The sequence below is a fragment of the Leiobunum rupestre genome, chromosome 9 (assembly GCF_980474605.1).
Source record: "Leiobunum rupestre chromosome 9, qqLeiRupe1.1.hap1, whole genome shotgun sequence".
Lineage (NCBI taxonomy): Eukaryota > Metazoa > Arthropoda > Arachnida > Opiliones > Sclerosomatidae > Leiobunum > Leiobunum rupestre.
In genome coordinates, this window is record NC_143392.1 from 42,988,075 (window position 1) to 43,012,621 (window position 24,547).

Below are 24,547 nucleotides of genomic sequence, written 5' to 3' on the forward strand. Positions count from 1 at the left end.
TTCGAGATTTCTGTAAATATAGTATCCCTTCGAGATTTCTGTAAATATAGTATCCCTTCGAGAGTTCTGTAAATTATTTAGTATCCACTTGAGAGTTAATAATAATAATAATAATAATCAGCTAGGCTAATACCCAAGGCACCACCTTAGGCCTAAGTCATCAAGCGACTTTTGAAACCTTTAATTCAGGTGGCCGGGTTACAATGCGTAAATTATGTAGTATCCTTAAGAACGTTTTGCAAATTAATAATTATACAGTTTCCATGATAATGAGGAAGTTTATAAATCATACAGTATCCCTGAGAAAGCTTTGAAAATTATGTAGTATCTCTGTAAAATGTTTTGTATTTTAAGGAGTATCCTCGTGAAATTTTCATAAATTATTAAGTATCGATGATAAAGTTTACTAAATGATGTAATGCAGTATCTCCGAGAAAGTTTTTATAAAAAGGAAAATCTATATTAATTAAATAAATAGCTATTATTTCCAATTTTAAACAAAAGAATTATTTCCATTTTAAACAAAAGAATTATTTCCAATTTTAACTAAAAAATTTATTAGAAATTTTAAACAAAAGAATTATATCCAATTTTAATCAAAATAATTATTTCCAATTTTAAACAAAGGAATTATTTCCAATTTTAATCAAAATAATTATTTGCAATTTTAAACAAAAGAATTATTTCCAATTTTAAACAAAAGAATTATTTCCAATTTTAAACAAATAATTATTTCCAATTTTAAACAAATAATTATTTACAATTTTAAACAAAAGAATTATTTCCAATTTTAAACAAAAGATTTTCAATTTTGAACCAAAATTAAATTCCAATTTTGAACCAAAATTAATTTCCAATTTTGAACCAAAATTAATTTCCAATTTTTAACCAAATATATATTACCAATTTTAAACGAAAAAATGATTTCCAATTTTGAATTAATCAATGCGTATGTTTTCCTTATTTTTCAGTGACGGTGACAGTGCTATCCAACGGCAGTTTCCCATTCTTCCTACTGAGCCGAACGTGGACTGGTCAAGCGCTGTCCATCGAGGCTCCCAATCAGCGGCGTTCGCCGGACGCTTCGGGAGTGTTCGGCCCCTACGGAGACGGCAAGGCCATTACCTGCGACGAAGAGTTGGTTCGAATCCGGCCGGGTCCCGTGTCCGCCATTCTCACCTGGAACAGCCCTGTCCGCTCGTTCCGAGACGGGAATGTCACCTTCGAGTGAGTGCAATCGCCCTTACGGAATCATTCGAAGTGCAATTGTAGTGCGGTGGCGGAGTGTTGAGCACTTTCGCCTCGCTGTTAGAAGAGCCCCTGCAGTTCTAACACAGCTTGTGGCACTGGGTGAAAACTCGGAACAACTCCTTCCGCGTAGAGTTTGCTTGTAACAGAATTGTTCAAAAACGTTTTAAGCTTGGGAAAAGAATTGTTCAGAAACGTTTTAAGCTTGAAATAGAAATGTTCAGAAATGTTTTAAGCTTGAAACATAATTGTTCATAAACGCTTTAAGCTTGAAACAGAATTGTTCGTAAACGTTTTAAGCTTGGTAAAAGAATTGTTCGTAAACGTTTTAAGCTTGGGAAAGTAATTGTTCGTAAACGTTTTAAGCTTGGGATAAGAATTGTTCAGAAACGTTTTAAGGTTGGGAAAAGAATTGTTCAGAAACGTTTTAAGCTTGGGAAAAGAATTGTTCAGAAACGTTTTAAGCTTGGGAAAGTAATTGTTCATAAACGCTTTAAGCTTGAAACAGAATTGTTCAGAAACGTTTTAAGCTTGGGAAAAGAATTGTTCAGAAACGTTTTAAGCTTGGGAAAGTAATTGTTCATAAACGCTTTAAGCTTGAAACAGAATTGTTCAGAAACGTTTTAAGCTTGGGAAAAGAATTGTTCAGAAACGTTTTAAGCTTGGGAAAAGAATTGTTCAGAAACGTTTTAAGCTTGGGAAAGTAATTGTTCGTAAACGTTTTAAGCTTGGGAAAAGAATTGTTCAGAAACGTTTTAAGCTTGGGAAAGTAATTGTTCATAAACGCTTTAAGCTTGAAACAGAATTGTTCAGAAACGTTTTAAGCTTGGGAAAAGAATTGTTCAGAAACGTTTTAAGCTTGGGAAAGTAATTGTTCATAAACGCTTTAAGCTTGAAACAGAATTGTTCAGAAACGTTTTAAGCTTGGGAAAAGAATTGTTCAGAAACGTTTTAAGCTTGGGAAAGTAATTGTTCATAAACGCTTTAAGCTTGAAACAGAATTGTTCAGAAACGTTTTAAGCTTGGGAAAAGAATTGTTCAGAAACGTTTTAAGCTTGGGAAAGTAATTGTTCATAAACGCTTTAAGCTTGAAACAGAATTGTTCAGAAACGTTTTAAGCTTGGGAAAAGAATTGTTCAGAAACGTTTTAAGCTTGGGAAAGTAATTGTTCATAAACGCTTTAAGCTTGAAACAGAATTGTTCAGAAACGTTTTAAGCTTGGGAAAAGAATTGTTCAGAAACGTTTTAAGCTTGGGAAAGTAATTGTTCGTAAACGTTTTAAGCTTGGGATAAGAATTGTTCAGAAACGTTTTAAGCTTGGGAAAAGAATTGTTCAGAAACGTTTTAAGCTTGGGAAAGTAATTGTTCGTAAACGTTTTAAGCTTGGGAAAAGAATTGTTCAGAAACGTTTTAAGCTTGGGAAAGTAATTGTTCATAAACGCTTTAAGCTTGAAACAGAATTGTTCAGAAACGTTTTAAGCTTGGGAAAAGAATTGTTCAGAAACGTTTTAAGCTGGAAATAGAAATGTTCATAAATGATTTAAGCTTTAAATAGAATTGTTCATAAACACTTTAAGCTTAAAACGAAATTGTTCGTAAGCGTTTTAAGCTTGAAAAGGAATTGTTCGTAAGCGTTTTAAGCTTGAAACAGAATTGTTCATAAACGCTTGAAGCTTGAAACAGAATTGTTCATAAACGCTTTAAGCTTGAAATAGAATTGTTCGGAAACGTTTTAAGCTTGAAATAGAAATGTTCAGAAACGTTTGAAGCTTGAAACAGTATTGTTCAGAAACGTTTTAAGCTTGAAATAGAAATGTTCAGAAACGTTTGAAGCTTGAAACAGTATTGTTCAGAAACGTTTTAAGCTTGAAATAGAAAATGTTCATAAACGCTTTAAGCTTGAAACGGAATTGTTCATAAGCGTTTTAATCTTGAAACGGAATTGTTCATAAGCGTTTTAAGCTTGAAACGGAATGGTTCATAAACGCTTTAAGCTTGAAATAGAAATGTTCAGAAATGTTTTAAGCTTGAAACAGAATTGTTCATTAACGCTTTAAGCTTGAAACAGAATTGTTCGTAAACGTTTTAAGCTTGGTAAAAGAATTGTTCGTAAACGTTTTAAGCTTGGGAAAAGAATTGTTCAGAAACGTTTTAAGCTTGGGAAAGTAATTGTTCGTAAACGTTTTAAGCTTGAAATAGAATTGTTCATAAATGTTTTAAGCTTGAAACAGAATTGTTCAGAATCGTTTTAAGCTTGAAATAGAATTGTTCAGAAACGTTTTAAGCTTGAAACGGAATTGTTTATAAACGCTTTAAGCCTCAAACGGAATACCACACAAATATTTTAAGCCAATACCAAACATTGGGCCTTAAACGGTTAAGTCATAAAGTACTGAAAATAGACAAGTTCCAATTGTCTGACGCATAATCAGTTAGCGGAAGATAAAACTTGCCCTTTCTTGTAAAAAGCACTTTCTTAATGGATATTTTGAAGAAGGTGATGCGATTATTGAAAACCGTTTTTTATTAAATTAAATTAAAGCATGAAGTAATCGTGTTTAAAGAAAAAAATAACGTCATAAGTCCATAACAGAAAGTTACAGAATCCAGTGATTCTTAAAATGTTATCTCTTGGAACCAGTGGCGTAGCCAGGGGGGGCACAGGGGGCACATGCCCCCCCCGAAACGTATGGTCGTACGTACAAATATTTTTATTTTTCTACTTTTTTTCAATGGCATACCCCCCCTGAAACAAAATCCTGGCTACGCCACTGCTACAAAAAATCCCATATTGAATAAACTTGAACGATTGTTTTCCCAACAAGCAAAGATCTCAATTAGGAGTTTTATTGATCACAATATGCAAACGAAGATGAACTCAATAAGACTAGAAACTAAATAGATATCTCTTGTCCGTGTTTCTTGATTCCCTGAATATATTTTGTTACGCTTTCTTATTTTATACATGGTACTATTTTCTCCGACTCTTAAGCGCTTGAATTCGGTGTAATATTTTTGAGTTGAACCCTTAAATCTGGCTCTGCATCGAAGCAATTTTGGTCATTGCTTTTAGTGGGTATACGTATCGGGAAAACGAAGCTTCACTGTTAAGAATGTGGTAGCGAATGGAATCGGGAGAGTGTGTTTATAATAAAAAATATCTGTACTAAAGGGCTCGCGAAAAACGGAAAAAAATTGCAGAATTTAGCTCCCATCAAAATATAAAGATATAAATGTTATGTTTCTTTTCCACATAATTCCACCTAACACAGTATGGGAACCATAGGCATAATCTATAAAAGGTTTTCTTATTATTAAAATTAAAACATAAAATTTGGGTTAAATTTAAATTTTCTCGGAATATTGGCGTTAAATTGGGTCGCAATTATTTTCCTGTTAAGTTAAAAAAATTTGATAAAGCTAAAATCAAGTTGGACATATTGTAATATCTTTTAGTTAAACCAAAAATATTAAGAGTTAGTTTAACGGCCCAAAAACTGTATTCCAAATTATCGACGCGTACGATATTTATCGTACGCCTGGTAACAAATCCGCAAATCAGACATTTCGAGATAGATCGTTTTCCCTTACTTAGATGACCGTTGGACAAATATGAAAATGAGGGGGACAGTAGGGGGGTTAGGTGGCGCTGAGGTCGGCGCATTTGAACCGAGCGCTTTATAAATATTGATCCAATTACCAAGATTAATTAAATTCACTTACAAACTTTCTCGTAACGACGCTCTTTTCTTTTTGCGCAGGTTGTACGTCCAGGACAGCTCGATCGGGTTTCGCCAAGTGGCCTTGTTCGTCCTTCCCTTCAGATCGGGTAAGAACCATTCACGCTTTCTCTTAATTAAATACTTCCTAGAGTTTTATTTTTTGAAGCTACGTTCGCGCGGACCATTTTCATCTTTTGCAACAGTAGCTGGATACTATTCGTTCTCTATATAACTAAACGTCTACGTTTAATTTTTTACCCTTAATCAAATTATTCACCGGATTTGATTAGTGCTTCCAACAGCGCTGCCAGTTCCTTAGACTCAAATTATCGTACCACAGTAAAAAAATTATCGATTTCAGAAATAAATTTTCGTACGTCTAAAAATTGGCGGTAAAGAATTTTGTGTGCAATTCTGACGTTAAACTTGTGAAATAAATTTTCTTAATAACACTTATAAACTTATGTTTGTAGAGGTTAGCGAGGGAGTGTAGCATAAAGGGCTTGACACCTCCCTCCTACGCATTGTAACCCGGCCACCTGTTTAAAGCATCGAAAGTCGCTCGATGACTTAGGCCTAAGGTGGTGCCAAGGGTATTTTGTTTCAAAGTCGCAGTTTTTACGTCAATTTTAAAATTCTTAATTGAATCTTTATTATAAAAATTATCGTACCTGAATTATAGAAAAATGCGTAATATATAGTACGCTATTGAAAATATAGTATGTACCACAAATTAGCTTTAAACTATCGAAGTGTACGATAATTATAGTACGTCTGGCTTCCAATCAACTCTCAGGTAACAGTTGCCTTTTCTTATGCGATAAAATATTTGTAATAATTCAGATATCAGATAATCCGCATTTACCTTCAGATATTATCAGATCATTTAATACGGGTCAAAGTGCAAAGCAGATAGTTTAAAACCGAAACCAATCTGAATTCATTGTAACTGCCAGACCACGATGCCAAGTCGAGGGAAATTTCCCAGATCTAGGGAAATTTTTACCTCTAAAAATCCAAAAAAGGGAAAAGGGAAATCAGACCAAACATTTGCAAAATCTAGGGATTTTAAAGTGAAGCTACTGATCTAAATAATCACAATATTTAAAATAATTGATATAAGGCAGTGTTGGGCATTTTCGTCAAAGAGGCGCTCAGCTCATTCACCGCTCGCACTCGCTAGCATAATATCCGCTCATGCTCGCGCATTTTTGAGCGGTAACATTTGCGCTCCTCTCTTTCCGCTCTTTTTTGAGCGGTAAAATAAGCGATGCTCCCTTTTCGCTCTTTTTTGAGCGCTGAAATTGGCGCTCCTCTCATTTTCATTTCGCGCTCTTCTAAAAAAACATTTGCCGCTCAATTTCGCTCATTATAACAAAAGCGCTCACAATGAGAGGAGCGGTGCGATGTGAAGAAAATATTAATATAGAGTATTCTTAGCAAGAAAGCTTAATGTTTTCGATTGACCTTGCACCCCTGCAATTTTGCTTTCGACTTTTTTGGAGTGGTGGGAATTATTCCCGGTGCTGAATATGATGTTCAGTCATAAATTATAACTGGTTAAAAATTCATTATAACTTATAATGAATCTAACGACAAATAATTTCTATTATTTAGTCACCTAACTCAGATTATGCCTAAGTGCCAACGAAAAACCTTAAATTTACCCAAGATGAATTGGGGGCGTATAGTTTAATATTGGTTACATAGAAAGCGCTATCTTTAAATATCACTTTCTGAAGGCCAATAAAATGTTAACCAAGTGCTATAATAGTTCTGAGGTTTTTGGAAAACCTGGGGAAAATTTGGGCCAAAAAGGGAAATTTTAAGAGCCTGTGAGTGAAATTTAATTTTGGCGACTTGGCATCACTGCTGCGAGACAGAAGGTGAGCAGATTTCAAATCGATTTGACATATCCCCTGATTAAATTCCCTTCGAGTTTCAATTGGTGTGGCGGACGAATAGTTCCATGGAAGTAAGAAGTGTACACTTCGAGTAACAGAGCAGGCGAAAAGTATTTAGATTCCCCGGATGTGTTACACCAACCCGATCTATTCGCCAGTACAGAATTGGAGTAAAATGACTACATTAGCTGCGTTACTTCGAAATCTTAGAAAATAAAATGACCGTTCGAAAATGAAGCTAAGAATTTTCAAGAACCACAACTCGTAAAAAACAACACGAGGATTTTACTAACACAGCAGTTTTTACACGTGGGCCGTATTCTACCTAACTCTCTAAGAATAGGCTTACAAGGGCCAGGGAGATCTCAATCGAAAGTAAATATCATGCCCTAGGTAGCCAGTTATGCATTTTGGAAATCGATGCACATTTTAGTGTTTTTTTTTTGTGATATTCTTTAAATTAAGATTGACTTGGTTGAAAATTATATTTTTAGTTAGTACTGATCATATCTGAACTAATTTTTCGAATGCATTAAGAAATTTTAATTTGAAGTGAGATATCTAGCCAATTCGCTGGACCTCATAACCCACGTACGCATTATTATAATATTTGAATTTCATACCAATTGATACAAGCGCCTCCTAACTCCAAAAAACAATTTGTGTTTCGCTACCTTATTTCCATATAACTCGGAAAATTCGGTGTGTCAAAAATTATTTTTAATTAAAGTGTTTGCATTTCGCTACCTTATTTCTAAGACCCGGTAACTGGTAAAATAAGGTTTGTCTAAAAATTATTTCAATTAAAGTGTTCGTGTTTCGCGACCTTATTTACAAAACCAGGTAACTCGAAAAATTAGGTTTGTTTAAAAATTAATTTAAATGCACGTGTTCGAGTTTCGCTACCTTTTTTTTCTAAAACCCGGTATCTGGAAAAATTATTTTTTGGTAAAATTCCTCTTGGATTTATTAAGTTAATGCACAAAATGATGTGAAATTTGTTCAAATTTAAATTTAATATTTAAAATATAGTTAATACATCGGCGGAATTGTGTGTACTTTAATGTCCGTGACATCTTGTTTATTATTTATATTTTGATCTAAAAGTGTGACGCCACACTTTTTAAGGTGTTATATATAGTAGTGGTGCTAGGCATGTTTTCAGGTAGGCTATGAATTTTGTGGTCACCTCTGTCCGTTTATAACCTGATGGTTTTTTAATAAACTATTTGAGACCCAAAGAAAAAAAATCGGTATTGTCACGGAGGTTTGCCATCATAGCTATTATTTTTAATTTATTTTAACAACTGTGGTTGCTTTGGAAATTCCAGACATTCTTTAGATGAGGGTTGTTGGTATTTTATTACAAAAAATTTAATTTAATTTTTATTGTTTTTAATTGATTTTTAACATGCCCCCTTTTTCTTGAAAAATTTATTAATTATTTGTATAGAACGGTATTTTAAACTAGAATTAAATTAATTTTAATTAAATTTAATTACCATTTAAAAACAAATTTAACTTTTAATTATATTTAATAACTATTTAAAAATCAAATTTCATTTTTACTTACAATTTATTACTATTTAAAAAACAAATATATTTTTTAACTACATTTAATTACTATTTAAAAACAAATTTAATTTTTAATATATTTAATTACTATTTAAAACCAAGTTTAATTTTAAACTACATTTAATTACTATTTAAAAAACAAATTTAATTTTTAATATATTTAATTACTATTTAAAAAACAAATTTAATTTTTAATTATATTTAATTACTATTTGAAAAACAAATTTAATTTCTACTTACATTTAATTACTATATAAAAAACAAATATAATTTTAACTACATTTAATTACTATTTAAAAAACCAAATTAATTGTTAATTATATTTAAATACTATTTGAAAAACCAATTTAATTTTTAATTACATTTATTTACAATTTAACAACAAATTTAATATTTAATTACACTTAATTACTATTAAAAACCATTTTAATTTTTAATTATATTAAATTATTATTTAAAAAACCAAATTAACTTTTAATTACATTTAATTAATATTTGAAAAACAATTTTAATTTCTAATTACATTTAATTACTATTTAAAAGCCAATTTAATTATTAATTACATTTAATTACTATTTAAAAGCAAATTTAATTTTTAATTATATATAATTTCTACTTAAAAGCAAATTTAACTTTTAATTATATATAATTACTATTTAAAAGCAAATTTAATTTAGTTTGTGCTGGATTAACAATGCTAGACAGCCTGCTTGGGTTCCTTTATATAAATGCATTTAATTTATAAGTATAAGTATAATAGGTGATTTAAATCAACGTTTTTTTTAAAAAAAATCATTTTAAATCAGACCACCCTTATTTTGACTACCCTAGCCTACCCAAAAACTTGGTTTCCAAAGGAACTTCAGAAAACCGTGCTTGGCCATTCCGCTGAACTTCGGTATATTCCCGTTGGATAGAATACTATTGGGTCGAATTCCCAATGGATCGAATCAAAAAATATACTTTCCTAATTGATCGAATTCTAATTTTGCAATCCCATTGGGTCGAATCCCATGTATTCGAAAAAGTTAGGTTAGGACTGCATTGCAAAGGATGATAAAATTACTAATTTTATCATCCTTAGGTTAGGTTAGGTTAAAAGGAACCACCTATGGACTGCATTGCAAAGGATGATAAAATTACTAATTTTATCATCCTTAGGTTAGGTTAAGTTAGTTTAGGTTAGGTTAGGTTTCACGCTTTCACTTGTGAGCAAACAAAATGTCGGTCGAATGGGATTCGGTTGAATGAGAATCGACCCAATGGGCACCGATCCAATGGGACAAAAGCCTGAACTTCTGGTATGAAGATTTGTTTTAAAGAAAATGGTACTCGTCTGACTTCAATTAAAATGTTTTTGACTTACTTATTTTCATAGTTAAAGAAAAGATATATCAACTCAGATCAGAAGTATATAAAAGCTATTTTACTAGAGAAGTATCAATCTAGAACGACAAACGTTCCTCGTTTATTACGCCATATATCGATGTAAAATGTAAAGCATACATTGAAAAATAATATTTGCTTATTTATAAACCATATTTCCCCGATGAAATAGTTTCATAAAATCAACATATTTAATTTAGCTTCTTTGTTTTCTTGGATATTCTCAAACAAAAAAATTGAATTTAGTTTAGTCCTAGCAATTTTTTCCACTTTGTTGACTTGCCCTGCAAGTTTCTTTCCCGGCGCAACCTTCGGGTCGTTTCGACGTCTGCCATTATTTCGCTGCAACGATTTTGGGCCGAGACAAATTTTTAGCTTCCTTTTTTTGGGACGAATGTTTTTAAGAAAGTAGATATTTCATTTGTATACATACGCCAGTGTATCCTTTCGCCATATAAAAAATGGGAATATATCCAAAGACTGGGTCCCTCGAGAGCTTGGGTATAAGACCGACCAAATTACCTTAAATCGTCTTTTTTAGTCCGGCGCATCGTAGATAGCGACGGAGTTATATTCTGATGAAAGGACAATTTTCCTAAGATTCGTTTTGACTTACACCATTGCCAAATGTACAGCGGTCCGATGGAGAGAATTCAAAGGGGTTAGTTTCTTTGTCGCTGTCTGTTCTGGGAATATGCAGTTCTCTACATGGAGCTGGAGGTCCAACTTTAAAACGTCACTTTACCATTAAATTAGTAATTAAAAATGAATTAAATTAAAAACAAACTTAATATCGAATTAAATTAAAAACAAAATTAATATCCAATTAAATTAAAAACAAAATTAATATCGAATTAAATTAAAAACAATTAATATTGAAATAAATTAAAAACTAAATTAATAATGAATTACATTAAAAACAATTAATATTGAAATAAATTAAAAACTAAATTAATAATGAATTACATTAAAAACTAAATTAATAATGAATTACATTAAAAACTAAATTTATATCTAGTTACATTAAAAACCAAATTTATATCTAGTTACATTAAAAACTAAATTTATATCTAGTTACATTAAAAACCAAATTTATATCTAGTTACATTAAAAACTAAATTTATATCTAGTTACATTAAAAACTAAATTTATATCTAGTTACATTAAAAACTAAATTTATATCTAGTTACATTAAAAACTAAATTTATATCTAGTTACATTAAAAACTAAATTTATATCTAGTTACATTAAAAACTAAATTTATATCTAGTTACATTAAAAACTAAATTTATATCTAGTTACATTAAAAACTAAATTTATATCTAGTAAAATTAGAAAGTAAATCGGTAATGAAGTAAAATAGTCATGGATTAAATTAGTAATTAATTACATTAAAAACTAAATTAATAATGAATTACATTAAAAACTAAATTTATAACGAGTTAAATTAAAAAGTAAATTAATAATGAATTAAACTAATGATTAATTAAATTAGTCACGAATTAAATTAGTCACGAATTAAATTAGTCATGAATTAAATTAGTCACGAATTAAATTAGTCATGAATTAAATTAGTCACGAATTAAATTAGTCATGAATTAAATTAGTCACGAATTAAATTAGTCACGAATTAAATTAGTCACGAATTAAATTAGTCACGAATTAAATTAGTCACGAATTAAATTAGTCACGAATTAAATTAGTCACGAATTAAATTAGTCACGATTTAAATTAGTCACGAATTAAATTAGTCACGAATTAAATTAGTCACGAATTAAATTAGTCACGAATTAAATTAGTCACGAATTAAATTAGTCACGAATTAAATTAGTCACGAATTAAATTAGTCACGAATTAAATTAGTCACGAATTAAATTAGTCACGAATTAAATTAGTCACGAATTAAATTAGTCACGAATTAAATTAGTCACGAATTAAATTAGTCACGAATTAAATTAGTCACGAATTAAATTAGTCACGAATTAAATTAGTCACGAATTAAATTAGTCACGAATTAAATTAGTCACGAATTAAATTAGTCACGAATTAAATTAGTCACGAATTAAATTAGTCACGAATTAAATTAGTCACGAATTAAATTAGTCACGAATTAAATTAGTCACGAATTAAATTAGTCACGAATTAAATTAGTCACGAATTAAGTTAGTCACGAATTAAATTAGTCACGAATTAAATTAGTCACGAATTAAATTAGTCACGAATTAAATTAGTCACGAATTAAATTAGTCACGAATTAAATTAGTCACGAATTAAATTAGTCACGAATTAAATTAGTCACGAATTAAATTAGTCACGAATTAAATTAGTCACGAATTAAATTAGTCACGAATTAAATTAGTCACGAATTAAATTAGTCACGAATTAAATTAGTCACGAATTAAATTAGTCACGAATTAAATTAGTCACGAATTAAATTAGTCACGAATTAAATTAGTCACGAATTAAATTAGTCACGAATTAAATTAGTCACGAATTAAATTAGTCACGAATTAAATTAGTCACGAATTAAATTAGTCACGAATTAAATTAGTCACGAATTAAATTAGTCACGAATTAAATTAGTCACGAATTAAATTAGTCACGAATTAAATTAGTCACGAATTAAATTAGTCACGAATTAAATTAGTCACGAATTAAATTAGTCACGAATTAAATTAGTCACGAATTAAATTAGTCACGAATTAAATTAGTCACGAATTAAATTAGTCACGAATTAAATTAGTCACGAATTAAATTAGTCACGAATTAAATTAGTCACGAATTAAATTAGTCACGAATTAAATTAGTCACGAATTAAATTAGTCACGAATTAAATTAGTCACGAATTAAATTAGTCACGAATTAAATTAGTCACGAATTAAATTAGTCACGAATTAAATTAGTCACGAATTAAATTAGTCACGAATTAAATTAGTCACGAATTAAATTAGTCACGAATTAAATTAGTCACGAATTAAATTAGTCACGAATTAAATTAGTCACGAATTAAATTAGTCACGAATTAAATTAGTCACGAATTAAATTAGTCATGAATTAAATTAGTCAAGAATTAAATTAGTCAAGAATTAAATTAGTGATGAATTAAATTAGTGATGAATTAAGTTAGTCATGAATTAAATTAGTCATGAATTAAATTAGTCATGAATTAAATTAGTTATGAATTATGTTAATAATGAATTACATTAATAATGAATTATATTAATAATGAATTACATTAATAATGAATTAATTTAATAATGAATTAAATTAACAAATAAATCAGTAATGCATTAAATTAACAATTGAATTAATAAAGAACTAAACTAACAATTGAATTAATAAAGAACTAAACTAACAATTAAATGAATCATGAATTAGACAAATAAATTAATAATGAATTAGATTGACAAATAAATTAATAATGAATTAAATTACAGATAAGAAATAAAATAATATTAAATTAAATTTAAGAAATAAGTTATTATGAAATTAAAGTTAAGAAATAATTTAAAAATAAATTGAAGTTAAGAAATAAATTAATATTAAATTGTAGTTAAGAAATAAATAAATATTGAATTGTTGTTAAGAAATAAATAAATATTGAATTAAAGTTAAGAAATAAATTAATATTAAGTTGAAGTTAAAATAAATTAATATAAAGTTGAAGTTAAAAATAAATTAATATTAATAAAAAGTTAAGAAATAAATCAATATTAAAGTTTAGAAATAAATTAATATTAAAGTTAAAAAATAAATTAATAATAAATTAAAGTTAAGAAATAAATTAATATTAAATTAAAATTAAGAAATAAATTAATATTAAATTACAGTTCAAAAATAGACTAAATTAAAGTTAAGAATATATTATCATTAAATTGAAGTTAAGAAATAAATTCAATTAAAGTTAAGAAATAAATTCAATTAAAGTTAAGAAATAAATTCAATTAAAGTTAAGAAATAAATTCAATTAAAGTTAAGAAATAAATTCAATTAAAGTTAAGAAATAGACTAAATTAAAGTTAAGAATATATTATCATTAAATTGAAGTTAAGAAATAAATTAATATAAATTTAAAATTATGAAATAAATTAATATAAATTTAAAGTTATGAAATTAATTAATATTAAATTTAAGTTAAAAATTAATTAAAATAAAGTTAAGAAATAAATTAAATTAAAATGAAGGAATAAATTAAATAAAAGTTAAGAAATAAATTAAATTAAAGTTAAGAAATAAACTAAATTAAAATGAAGGAATAAATTAAATAAAAGTTAAGAAATAAATTCAATTAAAGTTAAGAAATAAATTCAATTAAAGTAAAGAAATAAATAAATATTGAATTGTTTTTAAGAAATAAATAAATATTGAATTAAAGTTAAGAAATAAATTAATATTAAGTTGAAGTTAAAATAAATTAATATAAAGTTGAAGTTAAAAATAAATTAATATTAATAAAAAGTTAAGAAATAAATCAATATTAAAGTTTAGAAATAAATTAATATTAAAGTTAAAAAATAAATTAATAATAAATTAAAGTTAAGAAATAAATTAATATTAAATTAAAATTAAGAAATAAATTAATATTAAATTACAGTTCAAAAATAGACTAAATTAAAGTTAAGAATATATTATCATTAAATTGAAGTTAAGAAATAAATTAATATAAATTTAAAGTTATGAAATTAATTAATATTAAATTTAAGTTAAAAATTAATTAAATTAAAGTTAAGAAATAAATTCAATTAGAGTTAGGAAATACATTAAAATAAAGTTAAGAAATAAATTAAATTAAAATGAAGGAATAAATTAAATAAAAGTTAAGAAATAAATTAAATTAAAGTTAAGAAATAAATTAAATTAAAGTTAAGAAATAAACTAAATTAAAATGAAGGAATAAATTAAATAAAAGTTAAGAAATAAATTCAATTAAAGTTAAGAAATAAATTCAATTAAAGTTAAGAAATAAATTCAATTAAAGTTAAGAAATAAATTCAATTAAAGTTAAGAAATAGACTAAATTAAAGTTAAGAATATATTATCATTAAATTGAAGTTAAGAAATAAATTAATATAAATTTAAAGTTATGAAATAAATTAATATAAATTTAAAGTTATGAAATAAATTAATATAAATTTAAAGTTATGAAATAAATTAATATAAATTTAAAGTTATGAAATAAATTAATATAAATTTAAAGTTATGAAATAAATTAATATAAATTTAAAGTTATGAAATTAATTAATATTAAATTTAAGTTAAAAATTAATTAAATTAAAGTTAAGAAATAAATTCAATTAGAGTTAGGAAATACATTAAAATAAAGTTAAGAAATAAATTAAATTAAAATGAAGGAATAAATTAAATAAAAGTTAAGAAATAAATTAAATTAAAGTTAAGAAATAAACTAAATTAAAATGAAGGAATAAATTAAATAACAGTTAAGAAATAAATTCAATTAAAGTTAAGAAATAAATTCAATTAAAGTTAATAAATAAATTCAATTAAAGTTAAGAAATAAATTCAATTAAAGTTAATAAATAAATTCAATTAAAGTTAAGAAATGAAGTTCGGTTCCACTTAAGCGCCGAACAATAGTTGACCTATTGCCAACTTGTTTTTCCAAACAAGAACGCGACGTATTACGCACGGTTCAACAGAGCGGTAAACTCTTTCTACTGTAATAGAAATGCGGGTCCTCCTAGTTTTCTCGACTCTTACCGCTTCGCCCATTATGATTTCGTTGTCGTTAAAATACGATTATACTCTCGAATTACGGAAAATTATATCCTATTTCGGAATATACAGTGTAGGCAATTTACTAGTTTTTACCTGGGGCCAATAAAAGATTTCATTTAGAACGGCTGACTTGTGCAAAAAATTACGCCCAACAGGACAAAGGAGCGTTAGTGGCGCTATCTATTGGTGGAAATGATCAAATTTATATAGAGCACACTAGGCATATGAAATCGGGTTTATTCAAGTTCATTGTTCATATCAATTTCACCCTACAAAGTTCATCGAAATTTACTAAAAGAAGTCAAACCCTGGGTTTGTATGCCTCGTATGAAATGGGTAGAATCACCTTTTTTTTTTGAAATAGTCAAAGGCCAACTCTTCAGGTTATTTAGGTCATCATTTTCAGATATAAGGAGATAATCAATTAGTCAAATTGATTGTTATGTTTTCCCAAATAACCGATATCAACTGATCTGCTTAAATTAATCTCACCAGATTTAGTTATCTGAAAAGTTATCTGACTTATACGTATATTGTACATGATCTTGTGCTAAAAAAAATCTAAATTAGGGTGATTAAAATTTCAAAGGAATTTAATAAAATCGAGAACTGTGAGGCAGCTGAAATTTGCTCACCTTCTATCTGTCAGCTTACTATGAATTCAGATTAGTTTCGGGTTTAAACTATCTGCTTTGCACTTTGACCCGTATCAATTATAGGCCTTTCTACATGGATGGAATGTCGTTAAGTGTTGTAGTTTGTTTGTTTGTTTGTTTGGCGTGGAAAAGTGACGACACGGTAGATGGAGCTGCGAAAAAAATTCTTATAAATTATATTATTGGTTACACCGGGATTTGAACCCAGATAGCTGCTGGCCGCGTAATCTCCAAAAACCGACGCCTTTACCAGCTAGCCACGTCGTTCTCTTCGAACTAAACTCGGAACTTCTAGTCGTTTTTAGCGACGCGGGGGGATTTGGCTAGTTAAGTTGTCGCAATTGTCGTTCCTTTTACCGCGTTATTTTACGTATATTTACGGCGTTTAAGGTCAAGTGAACCTCAAACTTCGCCTCCCTCCCCCCCAACCCAGTGGATTTCCACGAAGGGTGACACGGGCGTGGCGGGCAGTTTGAATTACAATGTGGGGCTACACAACTTTTACCGATGGCCAGTTTCAGGTCTGTCAGGTAAACAGGGGGCACAATTTCGAGCCCCCCCCCTTTAATAACAATACGCACTCTTCGCCGTCAACTCTTTAACTTAGGATGGTACTTTTTATATCAAACGATAGAACGCGCAGTGCCGTTAATTTCCGCCCCCTTCGACCAACCCCCTTAAAGGGAGAATGACCGGGAAAAAAAGTTGGTCTCATTCGATAGATTTGAAAGAGTGAGACCAAAAAATCCAAAGCAGTCGAACTTAGGGCGTGTTGCAAAAGTCTGCTTTGCTAGAATCACACATGTTAAATTCAATGGCTAGCACTTTGGCTAGGGCTTTTGCAACAGGCCTTTAAGCTGCAAAGTATGTGACCATGGGGACAGAATCTCCGTCTTGCCATATTCTTAGTACATAAATACATTCTTGCAATAATGTGATTTATGCAGTGGTTAATAATCCAATTTAAATATCTGCTCTAAGAAAATACCAATTTAATCACCGAGATAATATAAAATCACATGGCCTGAACAGCTTTTGTATTGGTTTGCCCACCCGGGTATCCTGAGGGTGGGCGGTGGCCACTCTTTAACATAGGATGGAAATTTATATACCAAACGATAAAAAATCACGTAGCCTCAACAGCTTTTGTATTAGTTTGCCTACCTGTGTCTACTATAAGGGTGTATTGGTTTGCCCACCCGAATACACCGATGTGGAACTAATATTACGGCCTGGGCCGACTTGTTAAGCATGAACTTAACTGATCTGCTACGTATTTCGTGACGAAGGTTCTACATAAAAACAAGTTCAGTAAGCCCAGCTTATTTTATAGATTGATCTGATTATATCTAAAGGTAAATGCGAATTATCTGATATCTGAATTATTAAAAATATTTTATCGCTTAAGAAAAGCCAACTGTTACCTGAGGGTCGATTGGAAATACCAGATTGACTTACTCGGCAAAAATGGCACGAAGCTTTGATTTGGGTACATTTGGTCGAATTTCATTCGTCCGAACGGTGGTACAAATGTCCGAATGATCATTTGTCCGAATGCCGGAAAACCGGAAGGTATGTCCGAAAACGTATTTCATTTGCCCAAAACATTTATCACAACTTTTGTTGTGATTTAGTCGTTCAATTTATGTTAACTTTACTGGCGAATTTCATTTGTTCGAATAATCGTTTGTCCGTTTTTTCGAACATTAGGAATTGGTTGCTTTTTTAAATATTGTTAATATAAGAAAATAGTAACATTAACGTTAACCTAACCTAACCTAAAATATCCACAACATTGATCGATATTAATACGAATATGAAGTAAAATATACAATATATAGATATAGCAACAATTAAGAAAAATTAACTTTATTTTTAATTCTTTGAACTAAAAAAAAATCCGGACCCAAAAAAACAGCAATAAGAAATACTAATTTAGCGACAGAATTCGGACAAGTGATGCTACCGATTCGGACGAATGAAACAAACAAGTTGTCCAATTCGAACAATTGAAACATTTGTTATTTCGGCGGAAATTGACTTTCCTCACTATAAAGTGCTAGCAGTTGATGCGTTTTTAAAAGTTAGTGACGTCACAGCCGTAGCTTCCGTAGTGGTTGTCATGAAAACTCACGTTTTTTCTCAATAGACATTTAACATTGGTGACGTCACAGGGTTTCAAGCTGCTGGCACTCTATAGACACATAAGTTTCTTTCCCGGGTTAGCGATATTAAAGTGTTGGTTGCACGAAAAATCGATAGTAATAAAAACCAATGAATGTGGGCTTGTTTTGAAGCCCAGGACGTTCTCTTTCCAAAAATGTCATTGTCGAAACTAATTTTCAAGCCTAAGTGTATTAACTTTGAGTCCGAAACTCACCTTTTTCGCTCTTCAAAATCCTGAAATTTTCGTCGAATTTCTCTCCTCCGTAGCACGAGCAATTTGGGGCAAATCAAAGCTGTAGTTTTATTCCTAAAATAGAATGAATTGAAGTGGAGGGATTCTGTGTACCTGTAGAAGTTTTCAAACCAGAGGTTTTTAATCATAATATTAGGCTTATTATCGAAATAAAAAATATTTTTTTTACGCGCGCGCGACCCGACGTTTTAAGAAGAATTTACGAGGAGCCTTCGGTTTCATATCGTTTTTCTACTACGTAGGCTTGTGTATGCCTATTTCAATTACTACCGTGTAGGACTTTTTCCTGGGTGTTAAATCAACCCGCTTTTAATCCCAGATGTAAAGAAATGTATTACAGACAATTAGCCAATGATACGCTTCGCATGTTCTGACGTCATGGGTGCCAGGAAGAATTTTAGTTATTTTTACTTTTTGCATTAATAACAATTGTGCTCTAACTCAAAGGGTGCCATAATTTTACTTAATGGGAATGGGTAATACATACCATCTCCTAACCTAACGTAACCCAATCTAACCCAACCTAATAAAACCTAACCTAACCTAACCCCACCCCACCCAACCCAACCCAACCTAATCTAACCTAACCTAGCCTAACCCCACCCCACCCCACCCCACTCAACCCAGCCTAAACTAACCCCAGTTAAGTTAGAAGAAACCACCTATGGACTGTGAGAAGGATGATAAAATACGCGAAAAAGTAGATTAGTACTGATGAGTTCCAAATAGAACGAAACCGGTCTACCGTTGGAATTTCTGGCTATTTTATTTAATTTTAATTTAGTTTATTACTCGAAGATCTATTTGATCCGAGTTTCGCGTTTTTTGCTCGAAGACCTATTGGGTACGAGTTAGTAGTAAGTTTTTTAATTTCTTCAAATTTGTTTAGGATTTAGCTATATTATCCCTTTTAATTATGGACTAATCTACTTTTTCGCGTATTTTATTAACCTAACCCCACCCCACCAAACCCAACCCAACCTAATCTAACCTAACCTAACCCCACCCCACCAAACCCAACCCAACCTAATCTAACCTAACCTAACCCCACCCCACCAAACCCAACCCAACCCAACCTAATCTAACCTAACCTAACCCCACCCCACCAAACCCAACCCAACCTAATCTAACCTAACCTAACCTAACCTCACCCCAACCCAACCCAAAGCACCCTAACCCAACCCTACCCAACCCTAACCCAACCCTACCCAACCCTACCCAACCCTACCCAACCCTACCCAACCCAATCCAACCTAATCTAACCTAACCCAACAGAAACCAACCCGAACCAGACTAACTCATCCTAACGAAACCTAACCTAACTTCACCCCAACCAAACCCAAACCAGCCTAACCTAACCCCACCCAAACAAGCAGCCAGACAGACAAAAACTTTCGGAATTATATATTAGAGGAAGAAAAGTGATCAATATAAATAGCATTTTGTCTAGTGAAACGGGGAAATATTATAAAATTGAATATTTTGCATTCAAACTGCATACTACGGATAAATTAACCGCCGGAAGCGGGGACTACTCGCCGGATGCTCGTAGCTTCCGTTTATTACGTAGTTTGGTATTCTTCGTCAGGCGCATTTTATGCGGGTAACGTAGACCAATCTCAGTTGAACCTAGGAGAAACAAACACAAGGAGAACGCAGCTAGCCTTTAAACACGCTAACGCAGTGTTGTGTACAAATTTCATTGGACGAACGTTTTACGGGCGGGGGGAAGACAATTTCCGAATTTTCCCCTTCCGACGGCAGCAGGAGCTAAAGCGTCTAGTCAATGAAAAATGTACACTAGAAAATCCACAACTTTTGACGGGTTGCGTTCTCCTTGTGTGCGGTGTTGTGTTTGTTGCTCCTAGGTTGAACAAACAAAGACTACCAAATCGATTAGACAGTACTCAACCTATTACTAAAATATAAACTTTTCATTTTATTTAAAAGTTTTTATATATTTATTTATTTATAAGTTAAACGAGCAGTGGTGTAAATAGCGCCCCCGCAGACCCCGCGGCGTGGGGGCCCCCGAGAACTAGGGAGCCCCAAACGTTTATGATTAAAATCGGTGCTATTTAAAAGGGCCCCGAGTCGTTTTTCGCGGGGGCCCCGGAGTTCCTAGTTACGCCACTGCAAACGAGGCTTAAATTTAAAGCGGTGTTTTGCAAAACGACGCGCGGCTTATAGCGTGAGCCGATCAAATTTTGGTCAAAGGTTCCGGATATTAGTTTTCTACGGGGTGACCTGTATCTTACCTGTATCGATTTTGTCCCCCAGGGGGTCTTTCTTGTCTTCCCCCCCTCCCACCTGGGTCGGTGTACTCTTTTGCAAGCTCGGTTAAGCGCGTACCAATCAAGTAAGGAAGGATCCAGAAAACCCCAATTTATTGTTATTGTAGTTTCGTTACGATAAAATGATCCGCAATTTGTGGCAGACTTCGACAAATCTATAATCCAATGCCACCGACGTCTGGTGTCTAATGGCCGCATCTCCGAAACGAATAATGATATAACCAGAAGTAAATGAACTAAAGTTATCAGTTATTGGAGGCGTTTTCCTTATGAAGTTACATTTTGACCTCGAATTTGAAATTTAGCGCGCTCCTAGGCCGAAAAAGAAATGTTTTGGTTTTTATGAAACTATTTTTTATGCATAGAAATAGCTATAACCACCATTCCCAAACTTGTGCAATTTATCGCCTCAAAAGACGGCGATGGAAATTAGCTTTTATTTGACTCGATTTTCTCATCATTTTCATAAGGAAAACGCCCTCCGATTCTGAGCGCTATTTCGATAACTGCGGTTCATTTACTTCTGATATAACTGAAATATTTTGAAAATAAATTTAAAGGAGACGCGCCATTAAAAATCAACTTTTCTTTCCTTAGCCACGGTTAAAGGGAATATAACCTGCAAAGCAATATTTATGGAAGACCCCTTCAATTTTTAAATGTCCCTGTACAGTGGCGCCAAATATTTTTAAAGCCAAAGGCAAGAGCGGCTAGAGCTGCAAGCGTTGGTGTTCCACACCAAATACCTGAGGTTATATTCCCTTTAAGTCGGCTTAAGTCGGTTTAATTACCAGTTTTTATAAATGAAATTCACCCAAAGTCTCCGTGAAACCTATAGTTTTAAGCGTGGTTTTTAGAAGAAATGATTAATTTTTAACAGAATTTAGCGTAACGCCAAGAGATTAAAGCTATTTTCCAAAATGATGTAACCTAAATGGTCTGACAAATAATTCATAAAAGAGGTGTTGTAAGTTGGACAATTTTCCGTTAAATGACCGAGGCCTTTTTTCCGGAATATTTTCCGTATTTTTCCGTAATAAATAAAAACGTTTTAATTCCATGATTAGTCTAACATTGTTTGCAAGTTTAGGGTACCAGGTTGTTTATATTATTTTGAAAAGGTTACCATGGAAACCAAATCTCTCGCTAAACTATAAATTGTCGAAGCCACAAATGCGTGATGAATTCTGCAAGTTTTCAAAACCCCCCGGCTAACTTCCGTGTCCCTTGTATAAAGTTGTTGGCGCAGTTTTCGTCCCGGAGTTGGAAGTGACGTAATTTTCGTCATATCCCGTGAACAAGGTGTCATAATGTTATGTTACATATTCTGGTTGGAGGGACTGTGTTTCATCAAAATGCAGTTAAGCAAATTGAAGCAGTAATTACACTTCGAATTTTACTCTTACTATGTTGACCAAGCATTGGTTATTTGCCAAACAACTTTACACTTTATTTTATAATCGTTTTAAATTAGGTCTATTATTCATCTACTGGCCCCTGTAGAAGTGTTCCACACGCGGAGCACCGGTGTACAGTGATAGGTTAACGTTAAGTAATGGCGTTAAGAATTTGTTTGAGTAGGTTACATAATTTTGTTGCCCCTAAATTACACCTATAATAATGTACTAGATTTAATTTTGTGGAACCAAAGAAACACAAATTTACCCTAAATATTATTATTTCTTTTTAATTATGTTTTTGATTTTTTGATTGATGATATTGACCATTTTTGGATACATGAAATTAGAGTTTTAAAAAAAATCTTTGATTTTGTAACCGATTTTCATTTTAAGTCTTTCGAAAGGAAAATCCAGTAATTTGGACTTTTGGATTTTTATTTTTATCAAATATACGACATCTTTATTTTAACATCAAATCTATGTCCCGGGAGGCTATAGACTACCTCAGTATGTCCTTAACGGCGCCATTGGTGGAAACACGATCATTAGCAGCATTTTCTATTTTAAGACGCCCCTGTCGTGTCGATAAAATGCTAATCACCAGCCCTTTGGAAGATTTGTGTGAACAGGAGTTCATTGAGATAGAAGTATCCAACTGCCGTGCTACGTTATGCATATTCAAGAATTTAAAGCGACATCTGTAGCAATGATTGTGAAGCTTAAATTTTAATGACAAATCCACATCGCGCTACCTATCGGGCAAAGGTGAAACTAAATGAGGAAAATGATTGGCAACCAATGAAAATTAAGATAAATGTTAAAACAAACAGTCAGAGTAACTCTTACGCTCCAATTAAATTTTACCCAAAAACCAACAGGTCAAAAACAAAACCAGTCGATCGGACACACAAGTCTGACTCCCCCTTTTTGATATATTTTTAATATTTAACGATGACGTACGCGTATCCGATAGACTATGCGGAAAATGACAGGGGAAGGTTACTATCTTGATTATTAGGACACGCTCAAATGGATTACAACACGATTAAAGGGATTAAATCACGATTAATTTGATTAAATTTTGATTAAATGATTAAGTAATGATCATTTGGATTAAATCATGATTAAATAATTCAATCATGATTATTTGGATTAAATCATGATTACTTGAATTAAATCATCATTAAATGATTAAATAATGATTGATTGATTGAATAATGATAAAACGATTAAATAGTAATTAATCAAGATTTGAATGATTTAATCGAGATTTGAATGATTTAATCGAGATTGGAATGATTTAATCGAGATTGGAATGATTTAATCGAGCTTTTAATGATTAAATCGAGATTGGAATGATTTAATCGAGATTTTAATGATTAAATCGAGATTGGAATGATTTATTCGAGATTGTAATGATTTAATCGAGGTTGGAATGATTTAATCGAAATTTGAATGATTTAATCGAGATTGGAATGATTTAATCGAAATTTGAATGATTTAATCGAGATTGGAATGATTTAATCGAAATTGGAATGATTTAATCGAGATTGGAATGATTTAATCGAGATTGGAATGATTTAATCGAGGTTGGAATGATTTAATCGAGATTGGAATGATTTAATCGAGATTGCAATGATTTAATCGAGATTGGAATGATTTAATCGAGATTGCAATGATTTAATCGAGATTGGAATGATTTAATCGAGATTGGAATGATTTAATCGAGATTGGAATGATTTAATCGAGATTGGAATGATTTAATCGAGATTGGAATCATGTAATCGAGATTGGAATGATTTAATCGAGTTTGGAATGATTTAATCGAGATTGGAATTATTTGATCGAGATTGGAATCATGTAATCGAGATTGGAATGATTTAATCGAGATTGGAATCATGTAATCGAGATTGGAATGATTTAATCGAGATTGGAATGATTTAATCGAGATTGGAATGATTTAATCGAGTTTGGAATGATTTAATCGAGATTGGAATTATTTAATAGAGATTGGAATTATTTAATCGAGATTGGAATTATTTAATCGAGATTGGAATTATTTAATCGAGATTGGAATTATTTAATCGAGATTGGAATGATTTAATCGAGATTGGAATTATTTAATCGAGATTTCAATAATTTAATCGAAATTGAGTTTGCGAAGAATTTCAAAAGTTATTGAAATTATTAAGTTTAAATTGAATTGA

General features: G+C 30.9%; 1 protein-coding gene across 1 annotated transcript in view; it reads left to right on the forward strand.

The window, feature by feature from the left end:
* Positions 1–24,547, forward strand: part of LOC149928472 (uncharacterized) — a 249,584-nt gene that overhangs the window by 44,013 nt on the left and 181,024 nt on the right. The window contains exons 2-3 of the mRNA XM_090157884.1: positions 972–1,227; positions 5,010–5,077. Coding sequence (XP_090014010.1) covers positions 972–1,227; positions 5,010–5,077 — 324 coding nt within the window. The remainder of the gene's footprint in view (positions 1–971; positions 1,228–5,009; positions 5,078–24,547) is intronic.